The sequence below is a fragment of the Phalacrocorax aristotelis genome, chromosome 8 (genome assembly GCF_949628215.1).
Source record: "Phalacrocorax aristotelis chromosome 8, bGulAri2.1, whole genome shotgun sequence".
Classification (NCBI taxonomy): domain Eukaryota; kingdom Metazoa; phylum Chordata; class Aves; order Suliformes; family Phalacrocoracidae; genus Phalacrocorax; species Phalacrocorax aristotelis.
The window spans coordinates 22,630,519-22,652,118 of NC_134283.1; the positions used below are offsets into that span (position 1 = coordinate 22,630,519).

The window sequence follows — 21,600 nt, forward strand, 5'->3', positions numbered from 1 at the left end:
AGCCCTCTTGTTGTATCTCCTCTTTTGGAGAGACTTTGTATGTAACTAGATTCAGAATGGGAATAATCATGAACAGTGAAGTCTGGCGACAGGAAGGAGCCTTGAGGAACAGATTTGAACAAGGGATTGTAGCATCAGTTATGGTGTGTTTTAATTCATGAAGCTGAGCTGTATATAGCCCATAATGTGGATACAGCAGGCAAAGAATGTTGCAGATAGTCTGCTCTTCCAAGCACTGTTGGGGCCATGTAGGTATATATCCCAGCTTTCTGTAAGTCATTACTTGCTGGGGTAACTATAAAGCAGTATTTGAATTACTGAAAACAAAGGAATAATCTACTGGAGGTGAATTTTTAGAACTACCGTTTAAAAATTTCTGTTTAAAATAGGCGTTTCTCTTGGGATATGCTGTAATGCAAGTTTTGGAAATAACAAAATGTAACTTCTCCTGGGGTTGTTTTGCAACTTTTATTTGTGAAATGTGGCCCTGACTTCTGCAGGAAAACGAAATAAGTTGGGGGCCTTAGTTTCATGAATGTTACATGGCTCACTATCCTGCTTCTCTGTTCTAGGAGTGTTTCTCAGGAGCTGTCAGAGACAATCCTCACCATGGTAGCTAACTGCAGTAATGTCATGAACAAAGCTAGACAGCCACCACCTGGAGTCATGCCAAAAGGACGCCCGCCCAGTGCTAGCAGCTTGGATGCCATCTCTCCTGTACAGGTAGACAAATAATGTTCTGCATTTTTAGAAGGTGGTGTTGATTTAGCATTAGTTTTGCTGCACTATTTGAGCTCTTTCAGCAGGACTAAGTAAAAAATCATCTGGCTCCCTTAGTTTTTATGTTTGCATGTCTAGATAAATTGTTACTACAGCATAATGCCTGAGGGTTTGTAGTTCAGAACTGTCTGTCACTTCACAAGTGTCTCTGAGAAGTAACTGAGGTATAGCAGAATGGGAGCACTGAAGAGGGATAGAGATTTTGTTTATTTAAAATAACTGAGGGTTTCTTTTAAAGTGCTAAAATTTACTAAGTCTTTTGAGAATTAAGCACTGCCTTTGAACCTGATGTGTCTTGTTTGTAGCTTCACGGGCCAAGCAACAGTGCTAGAGCGTAAGGACTTGTTATAACTGGGGCTCTTCAGCTCTCAACTGAACTGCTCTTTTAAAAACAAGGTACATTTAAGTTACTCCCTGACACTCATCATCCCTTTCTCCTCTGGGAGCAACACATTACAGACAGGTTTTGCTTCTAGCAAATACATTCAATGGCAAATTTTAAAATGGTAAAAACTTCTTCATGTGAAATAGTGGCAATTCAGCATGTAAGAATGTCTGAAGCGTCAGTAGATTATGCAAACGAAATACAGAGAGCAGTTTCCTTGTGAATTGTTACTGTATTGAAGTTGCTCATCAAATGAACCAGATATCTTGGCAACCTGCTGCAGATAAGTGATGTGAACAAACAGAGCAGCAGATGTTACTCTGTAGCCATGCTGTCTTTTGGGTAGATAACAGAATTTCCTGCTGTTCCTAGTCAGGAGCTCTTAATTTGTCGCTGTGTCAGCTGGTGTTGTGCCTTCCCTCCTACTCATCATCCAGGTTTTAATGCTTTTTATTGAAGACTGCATTCAGGTATTTAGCTGTGAAAACTGGGCTTAATAGGATCCTTTAGATAGTCAAAAATACTCTGTAAGCTTGATATGAAATAGCTTTTGTAAGTCTTAGGGTGAGGCCCGAGGACCCAAACAGCAGAGCGTAAACTGCTCTAGTATGACAATCCATGCACTGCTTCTTATAAGTGTTTGTTGTTGTGCTACGCTTAACTAGAGACTATGGAACAATCAACCTTCCTGTAGAACCTCTGATAGGATAGGATTTTATGTGATTACAGAAGAAAAAGTGAAATTGCATTTTGTAGACAGACTGATCTTTTGGGGTGATCTGGATGACTTCAGAATTTAAAGTAACCATGCAGAAAACTCTCTTTAGGAATGTTTTTATATGTAGCTGCCTTTATGCAAAACCTGCGGAAATTCAGCTTGATTGCAGTTTATGGATGTCTGTCTGTAATCTTCCTTTCTCCATTCAGATTGACTCGCTTGCAGGAATGGCATCTCTTAGTTTAGGTGGCTCAGCTGCTCCTCATACCCAGAGCATGCAAGGCTTCCCTCCAAACTTGGGCTCTGCATTCAGTACTCCTCAGTCACCAGCAAAAGCATTTCCCCCTCTTTCCTCCCAAAACCAGACAACAGGTTTCAGTGGCATCGGAGGACTCTCTTCACAGCTTCCAGGTACTGCTATCTGGGTGAAGTAGCTTGTATTTTTGACATATCAGAGCTAAGGTGGTATTATTGCCATAGTTGGAAATACTGGACAAACAGCTGTGTGTTGTGTGGGAGGGAATTATACAGTTCTTGCTCCTAGGTCACTGCTGAAACACTGCTCTGGAATGTTGTAGCTGCAATAGGTAAAAAATTTGAGAGTCCAGGGGGGTGAGCATGTTGACAAATTTTTAGCAGTGTTATTTTATGTTGGGACAGAGGTGAGGAATCTCTTGAGATAAACCTGCTTGATATTGGATAGTTACATGGTTGTATATCTCTGAGTTCTTGGAAGTGGCGAGTGCTGAGTGCATACTGTGGAGGGTGCAACTGAGATGACCAGTTGTTTGCTTTTCAGTAGGTGGTCTTACTACGGGTAGCGTAACTGGCATAGGAACAGGAGCCCTGGGCCTTCCTGCAGTGAACAATGACCCATTCGTGCAAAGGAAGCTGAGCACATCTGGACTGAACCAGCCTACATTCCAGCAGAGTAAGATGAAACCTTGTAAGTGGTAGTGTTGTCTGTGGCTGTGAAGTGTGATTGTGGTCTGAAGTTAATCTGCATTTCCTTCATGGGTGGCTTGGATCTGTAGGTAGTAAATGTTTAGTAATGTGGCTCCTGTATTATGCCATTAGTCTGAAAAAGGTGCTTCTAACCTTCTATAATAAAAGTTTACCAAGGGGTGTGTGGGTGTGTTTATATTTTTAACACTACCAGCTGTTTTTTAATGTTATGAATTTGCATGAACAGTGTGTTTCTGTGTCCTTTTTTTTGTTATGCTGTGTTTTGAACAAAGGTGTTGTCCAGCTCTTCACAGAGAGTTGTATGCATTTGGTAAGAGGGTGATTTTTGTTTTCTTTGTAACAAGCTTAAACAAAGCTACCTGGGTAAGTCGGTAGCAGCAGAGAACTTAACAGATGAAGCAGTGAATTAGACTGCAACATTGGAAAGAAACAAGACTAATATAAGTTGATGGGAATGTGGTTTTTGGAAGGAATAATTTGATCCCTAACACTGAACCATTATCCTTAACTCATTTGTGCCTCTGAAGTATGCTCACAATGAAATGTTTAAGCAATCAGATGTTGCCTTTAGGAAGCATAGCCATATGTTAAACCTTTAGCATTACTGTTATTACATGTTTGTCTCCTTTGATAGGTCTTCCATAAAAGCAAAGTTACTGATATCTATAGATGTATGGTAGAGATGGCTGTAATGACCATTGGTTTATATTTTGGGGCTTGAGCATTCAGTATAAACGTGGTTGAAGCTCACTGGCTGTCCTGAAAGTTTGTGTGAAAGTTTGTCTGCATGTTAGTGTTGTGTAGCATGCTTTATTCTAGTCTGTTTTGTATTCATTTAGTTTAGGTGTCAGTTGAGGTTAGCTTGGGATGCAGTGGGTTCTAGGAATATGACAGTATGAGGTTAATTCTATCTTAGGATTCAGTTCTCTTGCATAAATATAACATATTGAAAACAGATTTTTAAATAACAATTCCTGTCTACTATAAGGTTTAAATATCCTTTTCAGGAGAACTAGCAGGTTTTGTATGGGTTGATGGAAGAGTTGGAAGGGACTAGATGAAATCCTGACTGCCTGAAGTTGTTCTGAGCATGATACCTCTTCCCTTTTTTAAACAGCTGACTTATCTCAGGTGTGGCCAGAGGCTAATCAGCACTTTAGCAAAGAAATAGATGATGAGGCAAACAGCTACTTCCAGCGTATTTACAACCACCCACCACATCCGACCATGTCTGTAGATGAGGTGAGTTCCCTTCTGTAGCAGTTGCATCACCTGTCCAGAGACATGCTATAAAGTTGATAGTAATTATTCCTTCATGTATTAGTTTTAGTGGAATATAATAAAGAGCTAGTGGTAGATGCTTGCAGCATTGTTTGGTTGGGATTTTTTTTTGCTTTGTTGAAATTGTATATTTCTAAGGCAGCGTGCTTCCAGAGTAAACTTGCAGCTGATCATTACTTTCAGCTTTGATTTCTGTGAATCAAAGACTTTAGATGTCTAATTAACACTCCTAAAAAGGTGCCAAGTGGGAAGAGTTCAATGTGGAGTGAAAGCTTGTGTTCGAAATAAGTGCTAAAGTGTGCCTTTAAACAGTCTGTATGAATCATACTTACCTTGAATATTTGTTTTTAAAGTATCTAAATATGACTACAACTTCTAAGTATATAAATGTGTCCTAAGTTCTACCTTCTGAGCTTCAACGATTGTTTTGGTTAGTCTCTATGAGAGTAATTATCAGCCTGATGTACTTGCTCTTTGAAGTACTTCAAATTCACTTTAATATATTTGTGTGGTTATAAATTATGGGAGACACTGAACATTAATTTTCTTTTTTCTAATTTTGAATCAATGGTGTAGGCAGTCACAAAAAAGCTTTCTGTGAAGACAGTTACTTAAAAGAAAGCGAAGAAAACTAAAGTCTGAAGAAGCTCATTGTAGTGATGTAGTGTCTACTGGCTAAACCGAGATTTTCTTAAAGCGGTTATTTTGCAGCCTAGCTTGTGGTAGTGTAATTAGTAAGTGCAAGCACTCCTGAAACCTGAAGATGCAGAAGGGCTGAAATAAAGCAAATCCGTTGGTAACAATTTCCAATTTCTTCGCAGGTCTTGGAAATGCTGCAGAGGTTTAAGGACTCCAACATTAAACGGGAACGAGAAGTGTTTAACTGTATGCTGAGGAACTTGTTTGAGGAATACCGCTTCTTTCCCCAGTACCCAGATAAAGAGCTGCACATAACAGCCTGCCTTTTTGGTGGGATAATAGAGAAAGGACTGGTTACTTATATGGCATTGGGCGTGGCCCTGCGCTATGTTCTTGAAGCCTTACGAAAGCCTTTTGCATCCAAAATGTACTATTTTGGTATCGCTGCACTAGATAGATTTAAAAATAGGTGAGTGTTCTTTTTGTTTTTTGTGATACTTTTAACAGTACGTGTAATGTCTTGTTAACCTTGAACCTGCTCTGATGATGCAGTACAAGATTGCTTATGTGTGTTAGAAACTTACACATCTCAACTTCAGGATTACTTTAGAGATATGCGGAGCTGAAACAAAATGTGGTAATGTGCTAAAGGGTGACTTTTATTTTAAATCAAAATGTTGAATGTGATACCTGTATAAATGTGGGACAAACTGAAATGCTGAACCTACTTAGTGGACTGTGTTTATAAAAATAATCCAGTGAAGGGCTGACTTAGATGAAGTTGCCAGCTTCTTAGAAATGGGGTGAATGTAATTACTCTTTACAGGTGCATAAATGGAGTGCTGTTTGCACTATTTATTACTGAAAGACTGGCTAGGAACTAAGCTCCAGGACTTTGGTTTTACACAGAAAGCTAAAAAGTATCTCAAAACAACAGAAAAAATGCTTTCTCAGAACTTTTAATGGATTGTAGGTAGAGGAAACTCTCAAGGCAGGCTGCAGAAGTACACAGGGTTGTACACCTGTGGGAAAAATCTCCATTTTAGAAGAAGACACTAGAACTTGAAAAGTATTATAAAGCTTCCTGGAATTATTTAATGACTACAAATGTTTGGACTTGAAGTGTGGACTCATAAGCAAGGAGCACGTTATCTTCTGTCCTTAATCTTCTTTTATAGTTCATCTGCTCTGCAGTATTTCGTCTGTAATAAAAGCTGTTGCTTGCAGCATTCATAGGTGGATGTTGTGTTGCGGACTTAGCTGAACAGTATGAATAAAGACACTTAGGACTGATGTACTTGAGATTTAGCCACCATCTTACTCCTTAAGAACCATTTTACACAGGACCAAAAGATTTTACTTTCAATGAGTAGTAACAGTGTCTAGCATTCATAAGTAGAAATATAATAATTGGTGTGTGTAGGTGAAGCTTCTGTCTTGGATGTTAAAGCAGTTTGTGCTCTTTAAAATACACCAAACCAGACTACAAATTACTTACCCAATAATCTTGTTGCAAACACTGAATACAAACGCAATTGTGTGCTCAGTCAGAAGTGTTGAGATGTAGGATAAGATGAGCTGCCGTGATTAAACCTTGTGTTTTGCTGTTAAATGAATTTGTTTTGAATGGGTTTTGCAACAGAAACTACTTTGTAGAAAATGCTTTTGTTTATAGCACAGCTCCTGTAAGTAGTCCAGAAGTAATTCTGTGATGCGGAAAGGGAATGACATACCAGTGTTGTTTATATTTCTCTGTAATACTGTTGCTGATCTGGGCTTATGCTTCTGTCTAATGCATGTTTTGTCTGACAGATTGAAGGACTATCCCCAGTATTGTCAGCACTTGGCTTCTATTAGTCACTTTATACAGTTCCCGCATCATCTACAGGAGGTATGTTAGTATTGGCACAATAGCTTTCTATGATTTTAAATTCTTTTGATCGATATCTTGTTTCCTTTTTAAAAATAGTCACGCCTGTCACAATTTTGGGCAGTGTACATCCACAGAATCAAATGGCTTTTCTTAAAGGTTTGGCTGTGGGATGGGGTTGGCAGGTGAAGGTGGTTATCTGGTACCTCATATGTTTTCGTAAATCTGTTTGGGTTACTTATGTTGAAATAGCTGCTTGAATATAACTGTATGATCAGTCAGTGTATGTGGCCATGCACAAAGGTTTTAAGGTGCTTCAGTAGATTCATATTCCAGTCCCTTAAGGATTTGGAGTCTTTTTCTAAAATAGGGGGCATTCAACTGGGTTTGTACAGTTTCGGACTCAGACCTGCTAAATTAATCTAGATAAAGGTGAGAAACATTTTGTTCCTGCAAGTCTGATTAGAGCAATGAAAAATACCCTGTAGCACAAAGAGCAAAAGTGGTGTTGATCATACAGTGTCTGCCTCAAAGGTCCTTTCATTGGTAGAAATACAGAAAAGCTAGTCCCAGTAGTAGAGCTTGAGAGCATAATCTAAACAAGGAAAAATGTTCAGCTCTAACATGAAAGTAGAGAGGCCATCTCCCCAAAGCTACCAAGTCCAATAGCAGTCTGTTTCACTAACAGGTTTCAGACCGTATCCCTTCAATGACAGCGTGTTGTCTGATGTTACCAATTTCCGGGTAAATGTGTTACAGTGGGGAAGAAACTAATTTTCTACTGTAGAGCTACTTTAGAGGATGTACAATTTTAAAGTTGGACATTTCAGAACTGTGTTTTTGTTTATTAATTGTGAACTTCAGACTACCATTTCTGTGTAGCTGTAAGAGTCCTTGGGGAAGACTACTTATGTGCTTTGTAGCCAGTTTCTTGATACTCGCACATTTGTCTTAGGCTCCTTCCCCTCTTCTGCTGTGCTATCCCAGGCCTGCAGGGATGGGGGTTTCTGGGTAGTGCTCTGTAAAATTTTAAGGATGTTGAGTCTCTTGATGCTTGGCATCAACCTGTTGAGGTCAAAGGTAGAGCTTGAGGCTCTTCTCCAGTGAGGAAGTAAATAATGACAAGATGCGCTTTATAAGGGTATTCAGTTGTAGCTTGCAGATTCTCTTAATGCCATTAGTGTAAAGCATTGTAAAGATTGTTGGCAAACCTATATACTGCTCATGCTAAAACTCAGCCCATAGTTCTGCTCTGGTGTGTGAATTTTTGCATGTGCTTGTGTACCCTGTTTTAGTACATAGAATATGGGCAGCAATCCAGAGAGCCTCCTGTGAAGATGCAGGGTTCAATCACCACCCCTGGAAGTATTGCACTTGCCCAGGCCCAGGCCCAGGCCCAGGTTCCAGCAAAAGCTCCTCTTGCTGGCCAAGTCAGCACTATAGTAACCACCTCAACCACCACCACAGTTGCAAAAACCATTACAATCACCCGGCCAACTGGAGTCAGCTTCAAGAAAGATGTGCCGGTAAGCATTCTATGATTCCAGTGACCTTACTGGAGAAGCAAAGGAGTTAAGTTGCTGGTCTGTGTTGAGTACATGGAGACAAAATCCAATATATTTTCTCTACTACAAGTTTTGAAACTGTTACCCACATTTTATATCTAAAGCATATAACCTTTTCAAATATGACCAACACTTTTGAAGATAAGGCATTTTTGATCATGGAACTATAGAATTACTGTGGTATCAAGTAGAAATGTGTTTATTTAGGCTTTAATTATCAAGACAATCACTGTTTCTGTTAATGACTTGCAGTCAGACTCTTGAAATCATTGGCAGCTGCTCTTCTGTTTAAGGCTTGAGAACACTTATTGCACATTGAATTGCCTTTGTCCTAGTTAAAACTGCATTAGGTCTTTAAAATCTTCAGTCACTTAGATAAACACAACTCAACTGCTAGCCAGAGTTAGTGCAAGGTTGGCAGATTAGTAGTATTAGCTATTCCACAGAAACTGTTGGGGCACACTGGGTCCCGTGTGTATGTAGAGCTGTTACTGTATGATAACTGATGAACTGCCAGGTCAAGCCTGTCTTGCTTCCTGGTACTGTCTTTGTACAGTTCTCTTAAAAGAAGGTCCTGAAATTAAAGGAGACGAAAGCCAAAGGTAGCTGAAAGTTGTGAACAACCTTTGGGGTACAGTTCATAGTGTAGCTATCAATGTCTTTCACACCTGATTGTGTCATGTAGATAGCTGTTATTCTGAGTCGTTTATGTTGCCGCGTTTTAAACTCAGGTCATGACTGATGTTTAAAAATGTATCTCCTTTCCCCATAATTGCAGCATACCAGGTGCTAAAGCCCTTGGATTTAGACCTACAGCTGTAGGAATGTGGGTCATGTTCTCTTGGCTTATGGTTGGCATTCTTTCTCAGAAGTGAAGCTTCTTCCCAATTCAGCACTGAGGTGTTCCTGGAGACTCTCTACTGTACTAAGTACTGCCCTCTATTGGACTGTGATTTTTCTCCAGGCAAACAGTATTGTATGCAGGCTGTTAGCCTAATTGCAGTGGCACCTATTGTGTATGAATGTAAATGCTAGAAGTTTTTTTGTACAGCAGCATTCTTCTGCTGAGTATTGATCACTGTTTGTAGAGTTAAAAAATCACTTGGCTTCATTAGAGTGCTGCTGAAAATGAATTTGAGACAGATGTCACCTGACAAAGCTCAGTTCTTTTTTCTCTTGACAGACAGAGCAGAAGTTTCTTTTGATGTTGCCTCTAGGTATGGTCGTTAACTTTTTGTTCTCCCTCAGCCTTCCATTAATACTACCAACATTGATACGTTGTTAGTAGCAACAGACCAAACTGAGAGAATTGTGGAACCTCCAGAGAACGTACAGGAAAAAATTGCTTTCATCTTCAATAATCTGTCTCAGTCAAATATGACACAGAAGGCAAGTATGGAAGAACACTAGTAAAATACATTTTTTTATATATATATTTCTGGAAATCCATTCTAAGGTGGTGGGTGATGTTTCTGCAGAAATTCCAACTTGCAAAAAAGTTGGGGGGGTGGGCACACTTCAAAAAAAATAGTAGTTTTCAACACGTTCTACTTGAAGCTCTTTGAAGATACAGTTTTTCAGGGAAAGGAGAGGCAGGTGAAAGAAAGCTATTCTTAATCTTGCTTTCTTCTACAAGTTTCCTTGTTTCACTGTAGCCAAGTCCTTTGTACTAAAGTAGTATAGGTCTGTAATGGCTTGTTTTCAGGAAAGCACTTCCAGTAGATGCCTGGAACAACTGCTGGACAGTCCTTTCTGATGTTTTTGTCACTTGAAAGGACTGAAAAATAGTGATGCAAGTGTTGGGGGGGCGGGGGGAAACCATTAACACAAATTTGAACCAACATTCACATGATAAATGGTTTGGGTACCATTTGTTATTGCAAGGTTAAGCTGATGAACTCCTGTATTTAAAGCTGAAATTCAGGAATTTTTTTTTTAACTAGCAGAAATCTGCAGTACTGCTGCCAACTGTGCTATATCTGTCTGTAGACAGACAGCTTTAATGTAAGATGCTGACATTTATTTTGAGTTACCTGGTAAAAAGCTGAGAACTGGGAGAGAGGTAAACTCTTGTGCCTTGCTCACTTTTTGATGAGAGCCTTACCGGATGACCACATCTTTGGATAATGAGACACAGACTTCAAAGCTTTTTTTTTTTAATGAACCTCAGTGTTAAAAGCAATTAACTGAGTATGGCTCAGTTGACCCTAGAAGCTTATGGTAGTCATCTAATATCTTCTGTGGTGTTCTTTTTCCTCTGGTATGGTGGTAGGTTGAAGAATTGAAGGAGACAGTGAAAGAAGAGTTCATGCCTTGGGTATCGCAGTATCTTGTGATGAAGAGAGTCAGTATTGAGCCAAATTTTCACAGCTTATATTCCAACTTCCTTGACACACTTAAGAATCCAGAGTTTAATAAAATGGTTCTGAACGAAACCTACAGAAATATCAAGGTGAGTGGTGTAATTTTCTAATACTTAGCTAGATTTAAAGACTAAGCATGCTGTTCTCAGGCTCTTTGCTTACTATGTTGCTGATCTTCAAATATGGAATATCATTCAAAAAATCTACTTGCTAGCTTACAATTGAAGTGGTGGGTTACCTCTGTGAACACTAGGATTCTTCTGCTTTCAGTTCATAGAATCACAGGTTGGAAGGGACCTCAAGGATCATCTAGTCCAACCTTTCTAGGAAGAGCACAGTCTAGACAAGATGGCCCAGCACCCTGACCAGACGAATCTTGAAGGCGTCCAAACGTGGCCGAGTCAACCACTTCCCTGGGGAGATTATTCCCATGGTTGACTGTCCTCACTGTGAAAAACTTTCCTCTCGTGTCCAATCGGAATCCCCCCAAGAGCGACTTGTGTCCATTCCCCCTTGTCCTCTCCATGTGACTCCATGTAAAAGGGGAGCCTTCATCTTCTTTGTAGCGACCCCTTAAGTACTGGTACATGGAGATGAGATCCCCTCTTAAGCCTCCTTTTCTCAAGGCTGAACAAACCCAGTTCTCCCAGCCTATCCTCATAAAGCAGGCTTCCCAGTCCTTTGATCATCTTGGTGGCCCTTCTCTGGACCCCTTCCAGCCTGTCCACGTCCTTTTGTATAGAGGGGATCAGAACTGTACACAGTACCCCAGGTGTGGCCTGACAAGCGCTGAGTAGAGCGGGATAATGACTTCTTTCTCTCTGCTGGCGATGCCCTTTTTGACGCAACCCAGCACCCTGTTGGCCTTCTTGGCTGCAGCAGCACACTGTTCGCTCATGTTGAGCTTTCTGTCCACCAGGACCCCCAGGTCCCTTTCCACAGAGCTGCTCTCCAGCCAGGTAGATCCCAGTCTGTGCTGCACTCCCAGATTATGTTTTCCCAGGTACATGACCTTACAGTTCTCCTTCTTAAGGTTCTTGCTGGCCCGCTCTTCCAACCTATCCAGATCTCCCTGCAGAGCACCTCTCCCTTCTGGCGTGTCTACTTCCCCACTCAAATTTGGTGTAATCTGCAAACTTCATCAGGCCACACTTGATCCCATTATCCAGATCACTTATAAAGATACTGAATAACATTGGGCCCAATATCAATCCCTGGGGGACCCCACTTGTGACAGGTAGCCACTTGGCAAAGGAGCTATTTATCACCACCCTTTGGGTGTGGCCTGTCAGCCAGTTCCCTACCCACTGCACAGACCACTTGTCTAGGCCATAATGCATTGATTTCTCCAGGAAGAGGCTGTGGGGGACCATATCAAAGGCCTTGGAGAAGTCCAGGTAGGCAATGTCCACTGCCTGCCCATGTCAACCAGGCAAGTCACTTTGTCACAGAAGGCCACCAGGTTTGTCAAGCACAAGGTGCCTTTAGTGAAGCCATGTTGGCTTTTCCCAATCACGTGCTTCATTTGACTTGTTGATGTCCCCCAGGAGGATTCGTTCCATAACTTTCCCAGGGATCGAAGTAAGGCTGATGGGCCTGTAGTTACCCGGATCCTCCCTCGACCCCTTCTTGTAGATAGGGGTAACATTTGTCTTCCTCCAGTCCTCTGGGACATCCCCGGTTCTTCACGACTTCTTGAAGATTATGGAGAGTGGCCTTGCGATGTTGTCAGCCAGCTCTCTCAACACCCTTGGGAGTACGGCATCAGGGCCCATTGATTTGTAGGGTCAAGCTCCTGTAATAATTCGTGTACTAACTCTTCCTTCGCTGATGGTGGGTTGGTGTTTGGATCAAGGAATGTACAGGCTTTATTTTAATTGAATAATGAGAGGGTAAATCTGTATTTGAATTAATTTATGTAGGTGGACTCTAAATTTGTGTGAGTCTTGTGAATTATAACCTAGGGGAAAATTGGGTTATGGTCTAGTTCTTTTGTGCAGGGAAAGTATAAAGATAAAAAATCCCTACTCTCTGCTCTTTCGGTTAAAGAAGAATAAAGGGGAAGGGGAGGGTTTAGAAAGTGGGGTATAACAACCAAAATTCACTAGAAGGCTAAGATAATGTAAAGGGGAGGAGGTGAGAGAAGCAGTAGCCCAGAAAAGATGAGTGGATGAAACAATTTTATCATGCAAGCACTATATTTAAACCTGTTGGTGGAATTTCCTGACCACCATGGGTTACGCTGTAGTGCAAAATAATATCCTGGCTCTTCAGAGCGTAGCTGACCTTGCTCTGTTCAGCTGATGCTCCCCTGAAGCTAAGGAACAGAACTAACAGCAGAACACTGTGACATGTTTTAAGTCTTAAAATAAGAACTAAATGGTTTCCCAAGAAGTACAAATTGTAGCGTTCAGGTCTGTGATGAAGCATTGCCTTCACAAGATGTACTTGACTAAGTGAGTAGTCATAACAGTCTTGACAGAGTAACTGGTAAGGTCTGGAAAGGGTAAGGAGAAGTGTAATGCTCTTTATGGTCCTCTCAAAAAAAGGAATTTTGAAATCACTATGGGGCGAATTTACAGGGTACTGCCTTGAAGTGAAGGCTGCTCTTTAGTATCTCTAATGTGACTGAAGTTCAGAATTTAATGTTCTAAAATTTTACATGTTAAGTCAGATCAGCTGTTGGATTTGGTTTTGAGTCTGTGATTATCTTCCAGCTGTTGGTCAAGTTTCTTTTTTTTTCCCCGTTAGGTACTACTGACATCAGATAAAGCTGCAGCCAACTTCTCAGACCGTTCCTTGTTAAAGAACCTTGGTCACTGGCTGGGAATGATTACGCTGGCTAAAAATAAACCCATCTTGCACACGGTGAGCTTCTGTCCTTACAGATTTGTTTGGCATGAATTGGTATGTTGTTATGCAGTAGTGTAGGCTATTTGGGAAATTTTATCACCTTCCTGATGACTTTCTTGTGTGCCGAGTACAAAGTATGTTTCTAGAGTTGGTAATTTAAGGCTTTGAAATATTTTATCAGCAAGTTAGTAGTTAAGTTCTTGCCAAAATGAATTAATCCCATGTAAAAATGTATATCTGTAAATCTTTCATCAAAAAGTAACTGCTGCTTAGCAGCCTGTAAAATTCAAGGACGATCTTGACTCAGCTTTGCCAATATGTCCCACAAGGAAATAGCGTAAGTGGAATGCTTGCAGTGTGCTTGCTGGTTTCTGCACCCTCTTCCCCTTTTCAGTTGTCGATGGTATTTTTCAGGATTTGGATGTGAAATCACTACTACTGGAAGCATACGTTAAGGGACAGCAGGAATTACTTTATGTGGTGCCATTTGTTGCCAAAGTCTTAGAATCCAGTGTCAGGAGTGTGGTAAGTGACTTTGTCTGACAAAGTTATTGCTCAAGTGGCAGAATAAGTCTTGCAGAAAATAATTAGCGCTTTTTTTTTTTGCCAAGTGAATATTGATTTAATTTCATAGAGAGAGAAGGGATGTCAGGACTTAAAGCAAAGGAGTTCCGTTTTGGGGGAAAACTACATGGCCTATGTATTTTTTTTCAGTGTAAATACGTGGTGTTAGCAGAACTGTATTGTGGTATCCGTGAATAGAATTCTATTGAGAAATGGAAGGATGCTATTGAAGAGGTTATAGGATCTATTTGTCCTTTGATTTCAATTTTTTTTTAAATTCCTCCCACCCCCCTTTGACCCTGATCAGCTTTTGTCAGTTCTGCGTGACATGGAACTGATCTCTCAGAAGGACCAAGTCATTGTGTTTCCAGTTTAATGTTCAACTAGCATCCTAATCTAGTTCCAGTCAAACAGAATACTAAGTTCAAGCCTAATTGCAGCTGTACAAACTTTTCCACAGCTGTATGCACACATAGCTGTTCATGTTTCAGAAAACTCCAGTCGTAAGTTATCCACGTGATTCAAGAAGCTTGTGTTATACACTGCTCTCCTTTCTCTTGTAGGTCTTCAGGCCTCCAAACCCATGGACAATGGCCATTATGAATGTTTTAGCTGAGCTACATCAAGAACATGATCTAAAAGTAAACTTCTGTTTTTCTTTTCTATACCTACTGAGTGTGAGGTTTTCTTGACATAGAGTATACCAGTTAAGAAAGATGTTGTGAAGGACCAAATTTCAGTTCTCTTCTTTAGCATGGGGAGAATTGGACATTGCTAAATTTGGTAGAACTTGGATGAAACTCTTCTCCTATGAGGTCAGCATGCAAGATATTTGTCTAATTTTCAGTCACTATTCAAGTCTCTAAAAGGCATGGGGTTAGAATGGGAAGCTTGGGAGTCAGTGGCCCAGTAAATGTTTCGGGTATTTTCTTTGTGACATAACCTAAACTAGAATTGTTGTGCAGTTGAATCTGAAGTTTGAGATTGAGGTGCTCTGCAAGAATCTTGCACTAGACATCAATGAGCTGAAACCTGGAAGCCTCCTGAAAGATAAGGATCGTCTGAAAAATCTGGATGAGCAGCTCTCTGCTCCAAAGAAGGATGTGAAGCAGCCAGAAGAGCTACCACCCATCACAACAACTAGTAAGTACATTTCAAACAGAACCCAGAGCCATGCTATACAATTTTAAATAAGACAGGTTATGCTATTGCGAAGAAGAATGTGAAGCTACCATACCCAACTGTAACACTGCTGAATGTTTGGGAGCACTTTGATAGTTTTGTAATAGTAGGCATACAGAGTTTGGAGACAGGAAGGGAATGGAAGCCATCCTGAGGACTTAATTCTGCGTGTGCTATATGTAGCTAATCCTTAGAAGGGAGTGAAGCAGGATGATCTCTTAACAAGACATAAGGGTTTAAACTGTGTCATAATAAACAGCTCTGCTAAAATGTGCTGAAGCTAGTTTAGTGCTTATCATTGGGGAAAATGGAGAATAAACATTGCTTGATACGTTTAGAAGGCCTCATGATCAAACTGCAAAACTTCTGTTTCTTGGTCACTTGCTGGTTTAAATGAAAAGTACATTATGAGCGCTTACTTTTCTGTAATGTTCCAATAAAAACATTCTTGTATTCTATAGCTGCTTCTACAACTCCAGCTACCAGCACCACTTGTACAGCCACAGTTCCTCCACAGCCTCAGTACAGTTATCATGACATCAACGTCTATTCTTTAGGAGGCTTGGCTCCACATATTACCTTAAATCCAACGGTAAGTTTTAGAGCTGATTTGGTTTACTTAGAAGAATTCTTGCCACCAGTGTTGCCACAGCTCTCAGCTGCCAGGAGCAGCATTGTGTAAGTTAAGTTATTGGAGAGTCACTTCTCAAAAGTAATGGGGAGAGTGAGTGCTAACAAGTAATCAAATGGAGAACTTCAGGGTTGGTTAGTAGTTGTATGAGCAATCTTAAGATGGTCAAGTGATCTTCCATTGTGACATTAGTATCCCATTTATTTCTGGCAATAAGTGTCAGTTAGCATAGTTGCTATCAGGACGTAAGCTTAAGAGGAGCTTCTGTGTTCCTTTTGACTAGTCAGCAACTTAGCTCTGAAGTTAGTCTTTGTGTTGTGCTCAGCTGCAACTTTGGAAGAAAAATGGTCATATGTCCCAGTTTCAGAATTATGAAACATTGTAATAGCTGCACATGGAACATGAGAGTGCCACACTATAGGCAGCCTGTGACAGTAAACTTAAATGTTGTTCAGGAAATGTGAATGTCTAGAGTAGATGGGATTCTAGCTCGCTTCATTTTCACTTAACTTTCCAAATTCTACTCCAGATTCCGCTGTTTCAAGCCCACCCACAGTTGAAGCAGTGTGTGCGGCAGGCGATAGAGCGAGCAGTGCAAGAGCTTGTCCATCCGGTGGTCGATCGGTCCATTAAGATTGCCATGACTACTTGTGAGCAGATAGTCAGGAAGGACTTCGCACTGGATTCAGAGGAGTCACGAATGCGTGTAGCTGCACACCATATGATGCGGAACCTGACTGCTGGGATGGCCATGATTACCTGCAGGGAACCTTTGCTGATGAGCATAGCAACCAACTTGAAAAATAGTTTTGCTACTGCTCTGAGGGTAAGAGTCACATCATCTAAAGCTTATTTCCAATTTATGAATCTGTAGACATCCAGCATTAGCAAATCAATTCTCCACGCTGTAGACTTTTTGATTAATTACATGGCTCAACTAGTATGGACATTAATTTAGTGGACAAATCTCATGACTTTTGTAGAATTAAGGTGAAAAAAACTGCTGAGACTACAGCTCATGTCAAACAGTCTTAAGCCTGCGAGGTAGATCTTACTATGTTGCGCATAAACTTCCTGACTACCTTTTTATTTTGCCCCAGTGTTCTCTCCTGTTTGATAATATCACAGAAGCCTTGGGGTGCTTATGTTCTTGTGGGTTTTGAGGTAGAAAAGCTGGAGTGGGGAGGACTGAATAGATTCTGGGACTTTCTGGGGATGTCTTGAGTTGTTTCAGCGTGCATGCTTCAAGCAAGTTTTATTTACTGGTGCTGTTAGCAGATAGCTACGTTAACTGGAGTCGGCAAGGAGCACAGCGGTGGCAAGGGCAAGTCCCGTGGCTCAGCACTAGGTCGGGGCGGGCGAGGTGGTTCCTCGTACCTAAGAAGCCCGAGGGTGAGCAGAGGGACTTGTCAGGAGCCGGCAGCTCTCACAAGCAAGGCTGACGTGCAGCTGACATGGCGTGGGGTGTTGCCAGAAGCAACGGCAGGAGATTTAAACGGCCCCTAAGGAGTGTGAGCGACCAGGAGCGCGGCAAACAGGATGGGCAAACGGCGTGGCGTGTCAGAAAGGCGTGGCATGGCAGTTTGCACGGCAGTTCGCGCAGGCAGGGCAAGCAGGAGGGATGCCACAGCCCACTTCTAGGTCTACAGCTCAGGCAAGTGCTTCAGTCTCGGGTGAAATGGTGGGCACTCGCCTCAGAGCTAAAACCACTGTTTGTTCAGTGAAAGCCCCTGAGATGTCAGACGCATCCACCCAGATGGGTCTGGTAAGAAAGGACACATCAGTACAGGCAGCAGGTTGTGGCAATTGCCCAAACTCCTCTCCTGACGAAAAGGTAAGTACCTGCACGAGGTGTGCACAGGTGGCTGAACTGCAGGAAACGGTTAAGAGGCTGTGCAGTATTAGAGGAGCTGAGACAGAGATAGACCGGTGGCTTCAGAATCATGTTCCTGTGGCAGACACCGCTGAGAATGAGGCACCGTGGACCCTGGTGACTCACAGGAGCAGGATTCCACATCAGCCTGCACCCTCCACCATCACAATCAGAAACAGATATGATGCCTTAACGACTGAGGACACCCATGAGCAAGGTCTGCAAAGTCCCCTGCAAGGGGAAACTGTACCAGCAACATAGAGCGGACATTGTAAAAAGAAAGGATGAGCGCTCGTGGTGGGTGACTCTGTTGAAGGGTACTGAGGCACCCATCTGCTGACCTGACAGGGAGTCACGAGAGGTATGCTGCCTTCCAGGAGCCAAGGTCTGAGACATTGCTGAGAGGGTGTGACAGCTCATCAGGAAAACAGACTACTATCCACTATTACTATTTCATGTATGCATGAACAACACTGAGAGCCATAACCTGGGTAAAATCAAGGAAGACTTTCAAGCCCTGGGAGAGCAAGTGAAAAACACTGGCACCCAGGTGATCTTCTCTTGCATTTTGCCAGTTCGAGGGAAGGGAGCGGCCAGAAACAGGCGCATAATGTAGATCAACTCATGGCTACGTGGCTGGTGCCATCATGAGGGGTTTGGCTTTTATGACAGTGGGGCGTTCTTCAATGACTACAACGTGCTAGGGAGGGATGGAATCCATCTGTCTAAAAGGGGTAAGGGAATCTTCAGCAGTAGGCTGGTTAACTTGGTGAGGCGGGCATTAAACTGAAGGACTTGGGGGGTGGGATCCATTGCAAAAACCCTCGCACCAGCATGTCCAATGGGGGAGTAAGTCAGGCCAAGCAGTGCAGTGATAAAGGTTCCTTAGCTGTCTCCCAAGAGGTGAAACAGAAGAATAATCACCTCAAGTGTATGTATACAAATGCACGCAGTCTAGGTAACAAACAGGAGGAACTGGAGCTCTGTGCCCGCTCAGAAGGGTACAACATCATAGGAGTAACTGAAACATGGTGGGACAACTCCAATGACTGGGGGATCGCAATGGACGGTTACAGGCTCTTTCATGAGGACAGGCAGGGTAGAAGAGGTGGAGGGGTCACACTCTACATAAAGGAAAACCTTGAATGTATCAAAGTCAACTATGGTGATTGCGACTGCTCTGTCGAATGCCTCTGGGTTAAAGTCAAAGGGGTCATCTCCAAGCAGGACCTCACAGCGGGCATCCGCTGTCAACCTCCTAACCACGATGCCAGTGACGCGATACTTGGGGCACTAAAGCTTCTGGCCAACAGAACCTGGTCCTGATGGGTGACTTCAACTACCCAGACATCTGCTGGAAGAACAACACGGCAGCTCGCGTGTCATCCACCAAGTTCCTGGAGTGTATAGAGGACTGTTTCCTGATACAAATGCTAGATGTGCCAACCAGGAAGGAGGCGCTGCTGGACTTGCTATTCACAAACTGAGAAAGCCTGCTTTGTAATATCTCGGTTAGTGACAGCCTTGACTGCAGTGACCACAATATTGTGGAGTTTGGGATCCTGCTGAGTGTGTTCAAGGTCACCTCTAAGACAAGGGTTCTGGATTTTAGAAGAGCAAACTTCAGTTCACTCAGGGCTCAACTGGGAGAGATTTGATGGGAAGCTTCCATGGAAGATGAAGGAGCTAGTGAGTGCTGGGAGTTCTTCAAGACTCTCTATTGGAAGCACAAAGCCAATTTATCCCCTACAAAGGAAAGGGAAGTAAGCGGAGAAAGAAGACCCCTTGGCTCAACCATGACCTCCTGGGCCTACTCAAATCCAAAAGGGAAGCACAGCAGAAATGGAGAAGTGGAGGATTATCCGTTGAGAGCTACAAGGGCATTACCAGAGCGTGCAGAGATGCAGTTAGAAAAGCAAAAGCCCAGCTCGAATTGAAACTGGCTGTAGATGTCAAAAATAACAAGGTTTCTTCAGGTATGTCAACCATAAGCAGAAAAAGAAGGAAAACATAGGCCCACTGTTAAACGGAAAAGGAGAGTCAATCACCAACGATGCTGAAAAGGCAGGGGTCCTCAACAATTTCCTCACCTCTGTCTTTACCAACGCTGTTGGGTCCCAGGCTTTGGGAACAAAATTGCCGGTTGATCCACACACCGACCCACCATCAGTGAAGGAAGAGTTAGTACATGAATTATTACAGGAGCTTGACCCCTACAAATCAATGCCGTACTCCCAAGGGTGTTGAGAGAGCTGGCTGACAACATCGCAAGGCCACTCTCCATAATCTTCAAGAAGTCGTGAAGAACCGGGGATGTCCCAGAGGACTGGAGGAAGACAAATGTTACCCCTATCTACAAGCAGGGGTCGAGGGAGGATCCGGGTAACTACAGGCCCATCAGCCTTACTTCGATCCCTGGGAAAGTTATGGAACGAATCCTCCTGGGGGACATCAACAAGTCAAATGAAGCACGTGATTGGGAAAAGCCAACATGGCTTCACTAAAGGCACCTTGTGCTTGACAAACCTGGTGGCCTTCTGTGACAAAGTGACTTGCCTGGTTGACATGGGCAGGCAGTGGACATTGTCTACCTGGACTCCTCCAAGGCCTTTGATATGGCTGGAGAGCAGCTCTGTGGAAAGGGACCTGGGGGTCCTGGTGGACAGAAAGCTCAACATGAGCGAACAGTGTGCTGCTGCAGCCAAGAAGGCCAACAGGGTGCTGGGTTGCGTCAAAAAGGGCATCGCCAGCAGAGAGAAAGAAGTCATTATCTCGCTCTACTCAGCGCTTGTCAGGCCACACCTGGGGTACTGTGTACAGTTCTGATCCCCTCTATACAAAAAGGACATGGACAGGCTGGAAGGGGTCCAGAGAAGGGCCACCAAGATGATCAAAGGACTGGGAAGCCTGCTTTATGAGGGTAGGCTGGGAGAACTGGGTTTGTTCAGCCTTGAGAAAAGGAGGCTTAAGAGGGGATCTCATCTCCATGTACCAGTACTTAAGGGGTCGCTACAAAGAAGATGGAGATTCCCTTTTAACATGGAGTCACATGGAGAGGACAAGGGGGAATGGACACAAGTCGCTCTTGGGGGGATTCCGATTGGACACGAGAGGAAAGTTTTTCACAGTGAGGACAGTCAACCATGGGAATAATCTCCCCAGGGAAGTGGTTGACTCGGCCACGTTTGGACGCCTTCAAGATTCGTCTGGTCAGGGTGCTGGGCCATCTTGTCTAGACTGTGCTCTTCGTAGAAAGGTTGGACTAGATGATCCCTGAGGTCCCTTCCAACCTGTGATTCTGTGAACTGTTCTGCACAGTTTGTGAATTCAATGGGTATTCTAGAGGCTATTTTCAGGTCTCTTAATGAACAAAGTTTGAGCTGAAGTGGTGGTTTTCCCTTCTTGACTAAACAGAACAATTCACAAACTGCTGGCCAGAACAGCAGCTGCTACCCCGAATACTTGCTGTGCTTACCATCAGTGTCAGCAACAGACACAAGAGCATAAGGATCTTGGAAAAATCAAGACACAGCTATCCTTTTGGGGATTTTTTTTTAAAAAAAGTGTAAGGACTTCCTACCACTTGCTTAAGGGCATGTTTCTTTTTCCCATCTGTCAGGAGTGACAGTGCAAAGGCCTTTTTGCAATGGGCTTACTCTCCTGCATGGTAACTGCCTCAAGAGGGCAGGAATTAATGATCTGAAGGAAGCACAAACTATTAGTAAGAATTGCTTCTGCAGGTATGCTATGGACAGTCCATGGTTTAACTCTAGTCCTCAAATGCTGTTGACCCTTCATATGCAGAACTTCAAGTAACTTGATTGCTGAAATTAAGAGCAGGAGAACCATACAAATGAATCTTGTTCAATCCATCTTAAACACAAGGATGGGAGTAAACAGTTTTAGTATTGCTTTGTTAATGTGTGAGCT

At 42.6% G+C, this 21,600-nt stretch overlaps 1 protein-coding gene and 2 non-coding genes across 12 annotated transcripts in view; all 3 read left to right on the plus strand.

Moving 5' to 3' along the window:
* The window catches only part of CNOT1 (CCR4-NOT transcription complex subunit 1), a 68,616-nt gene that overhangs the window by 30,558 nt on the left and 16,458 nt on the right, over positions 1-21,600 (plus strand). For 4 of the 10 annotated variants that reach the window (XM_075101820.1, XM_075101825.1, XM_075101821.1 and 1 more), the window contains exons 17-31: positions 573-723; positions 2,093-2,294; positions 2,683-2,829; positions 3,967-4,091; positions 4,952-5,238; positions 6,582-6,660; positions 7,935-8,165; positions 9,453-9,593; positions 10,477-10,656; positions 13,319-13,435; positions 13,835-13,945; positions 14,548-14,625; positions 14,950-15,127; positions 15,628-15,758; positions 16,327-16,623. In XM_075101820.1, the coding sequence (XP_074957921.1) occupies positions 573-723; positions 2,093-2,294; positions 2,683-2,829; positions 3,967-4,091; positions 4,952-5,238; positions 6,582-6,660; positions 7,935-8,165; positions 9,453-9,593; positions 10,477-10,656; positions 13,319-13,435; positions 13,835-13,945; positions 14,548-14,625; positions 14,950-15,127; positions 15,628-15,758; positions 16,327-16,623 (2,455 nt within the window). The remainder of the gene's footprint in view (positions 1-572; positions 724-2,092; positions 2,295-2,682; positions 2,830-3,966; positions 4,092-4,951; positions 5,239-6,581; positions 6,661-7,934; positions 8,166-9,452; positions 9,594-10,476; positions 10,657-13,318; positions 13,436-13,834; positions 13,946-14,547; positions 14,626-14,949; positions 15,128-15,627; positions 15,759-16,326; positions 16,624-21,600) is intronic. The other 6 variants (XM_075101823.1, XM_075101828.1, XM_075101822.1 and 3 more) reach the window with 3 other exon arrangements.
* On the plus strand, positions 1,049-1,184 carry LOC142061681 (small nucleolar RNA SNORA50). The gene has a single exon (XR_012662206.1). It is a non-coding gene; the product is annotated as a small nucleolar RNA SNORA50 (small nucleolar RNA).
* On the plus strand, positions 12,759-12,897 carry LOC142061688 (small nucleolar RNA SNORA46). The gene has a single exon (XR_012662213.1). It is a non-coding gene; the product is annotated as a small nucleolar RNA SNORA46 (small nucleolar RNA).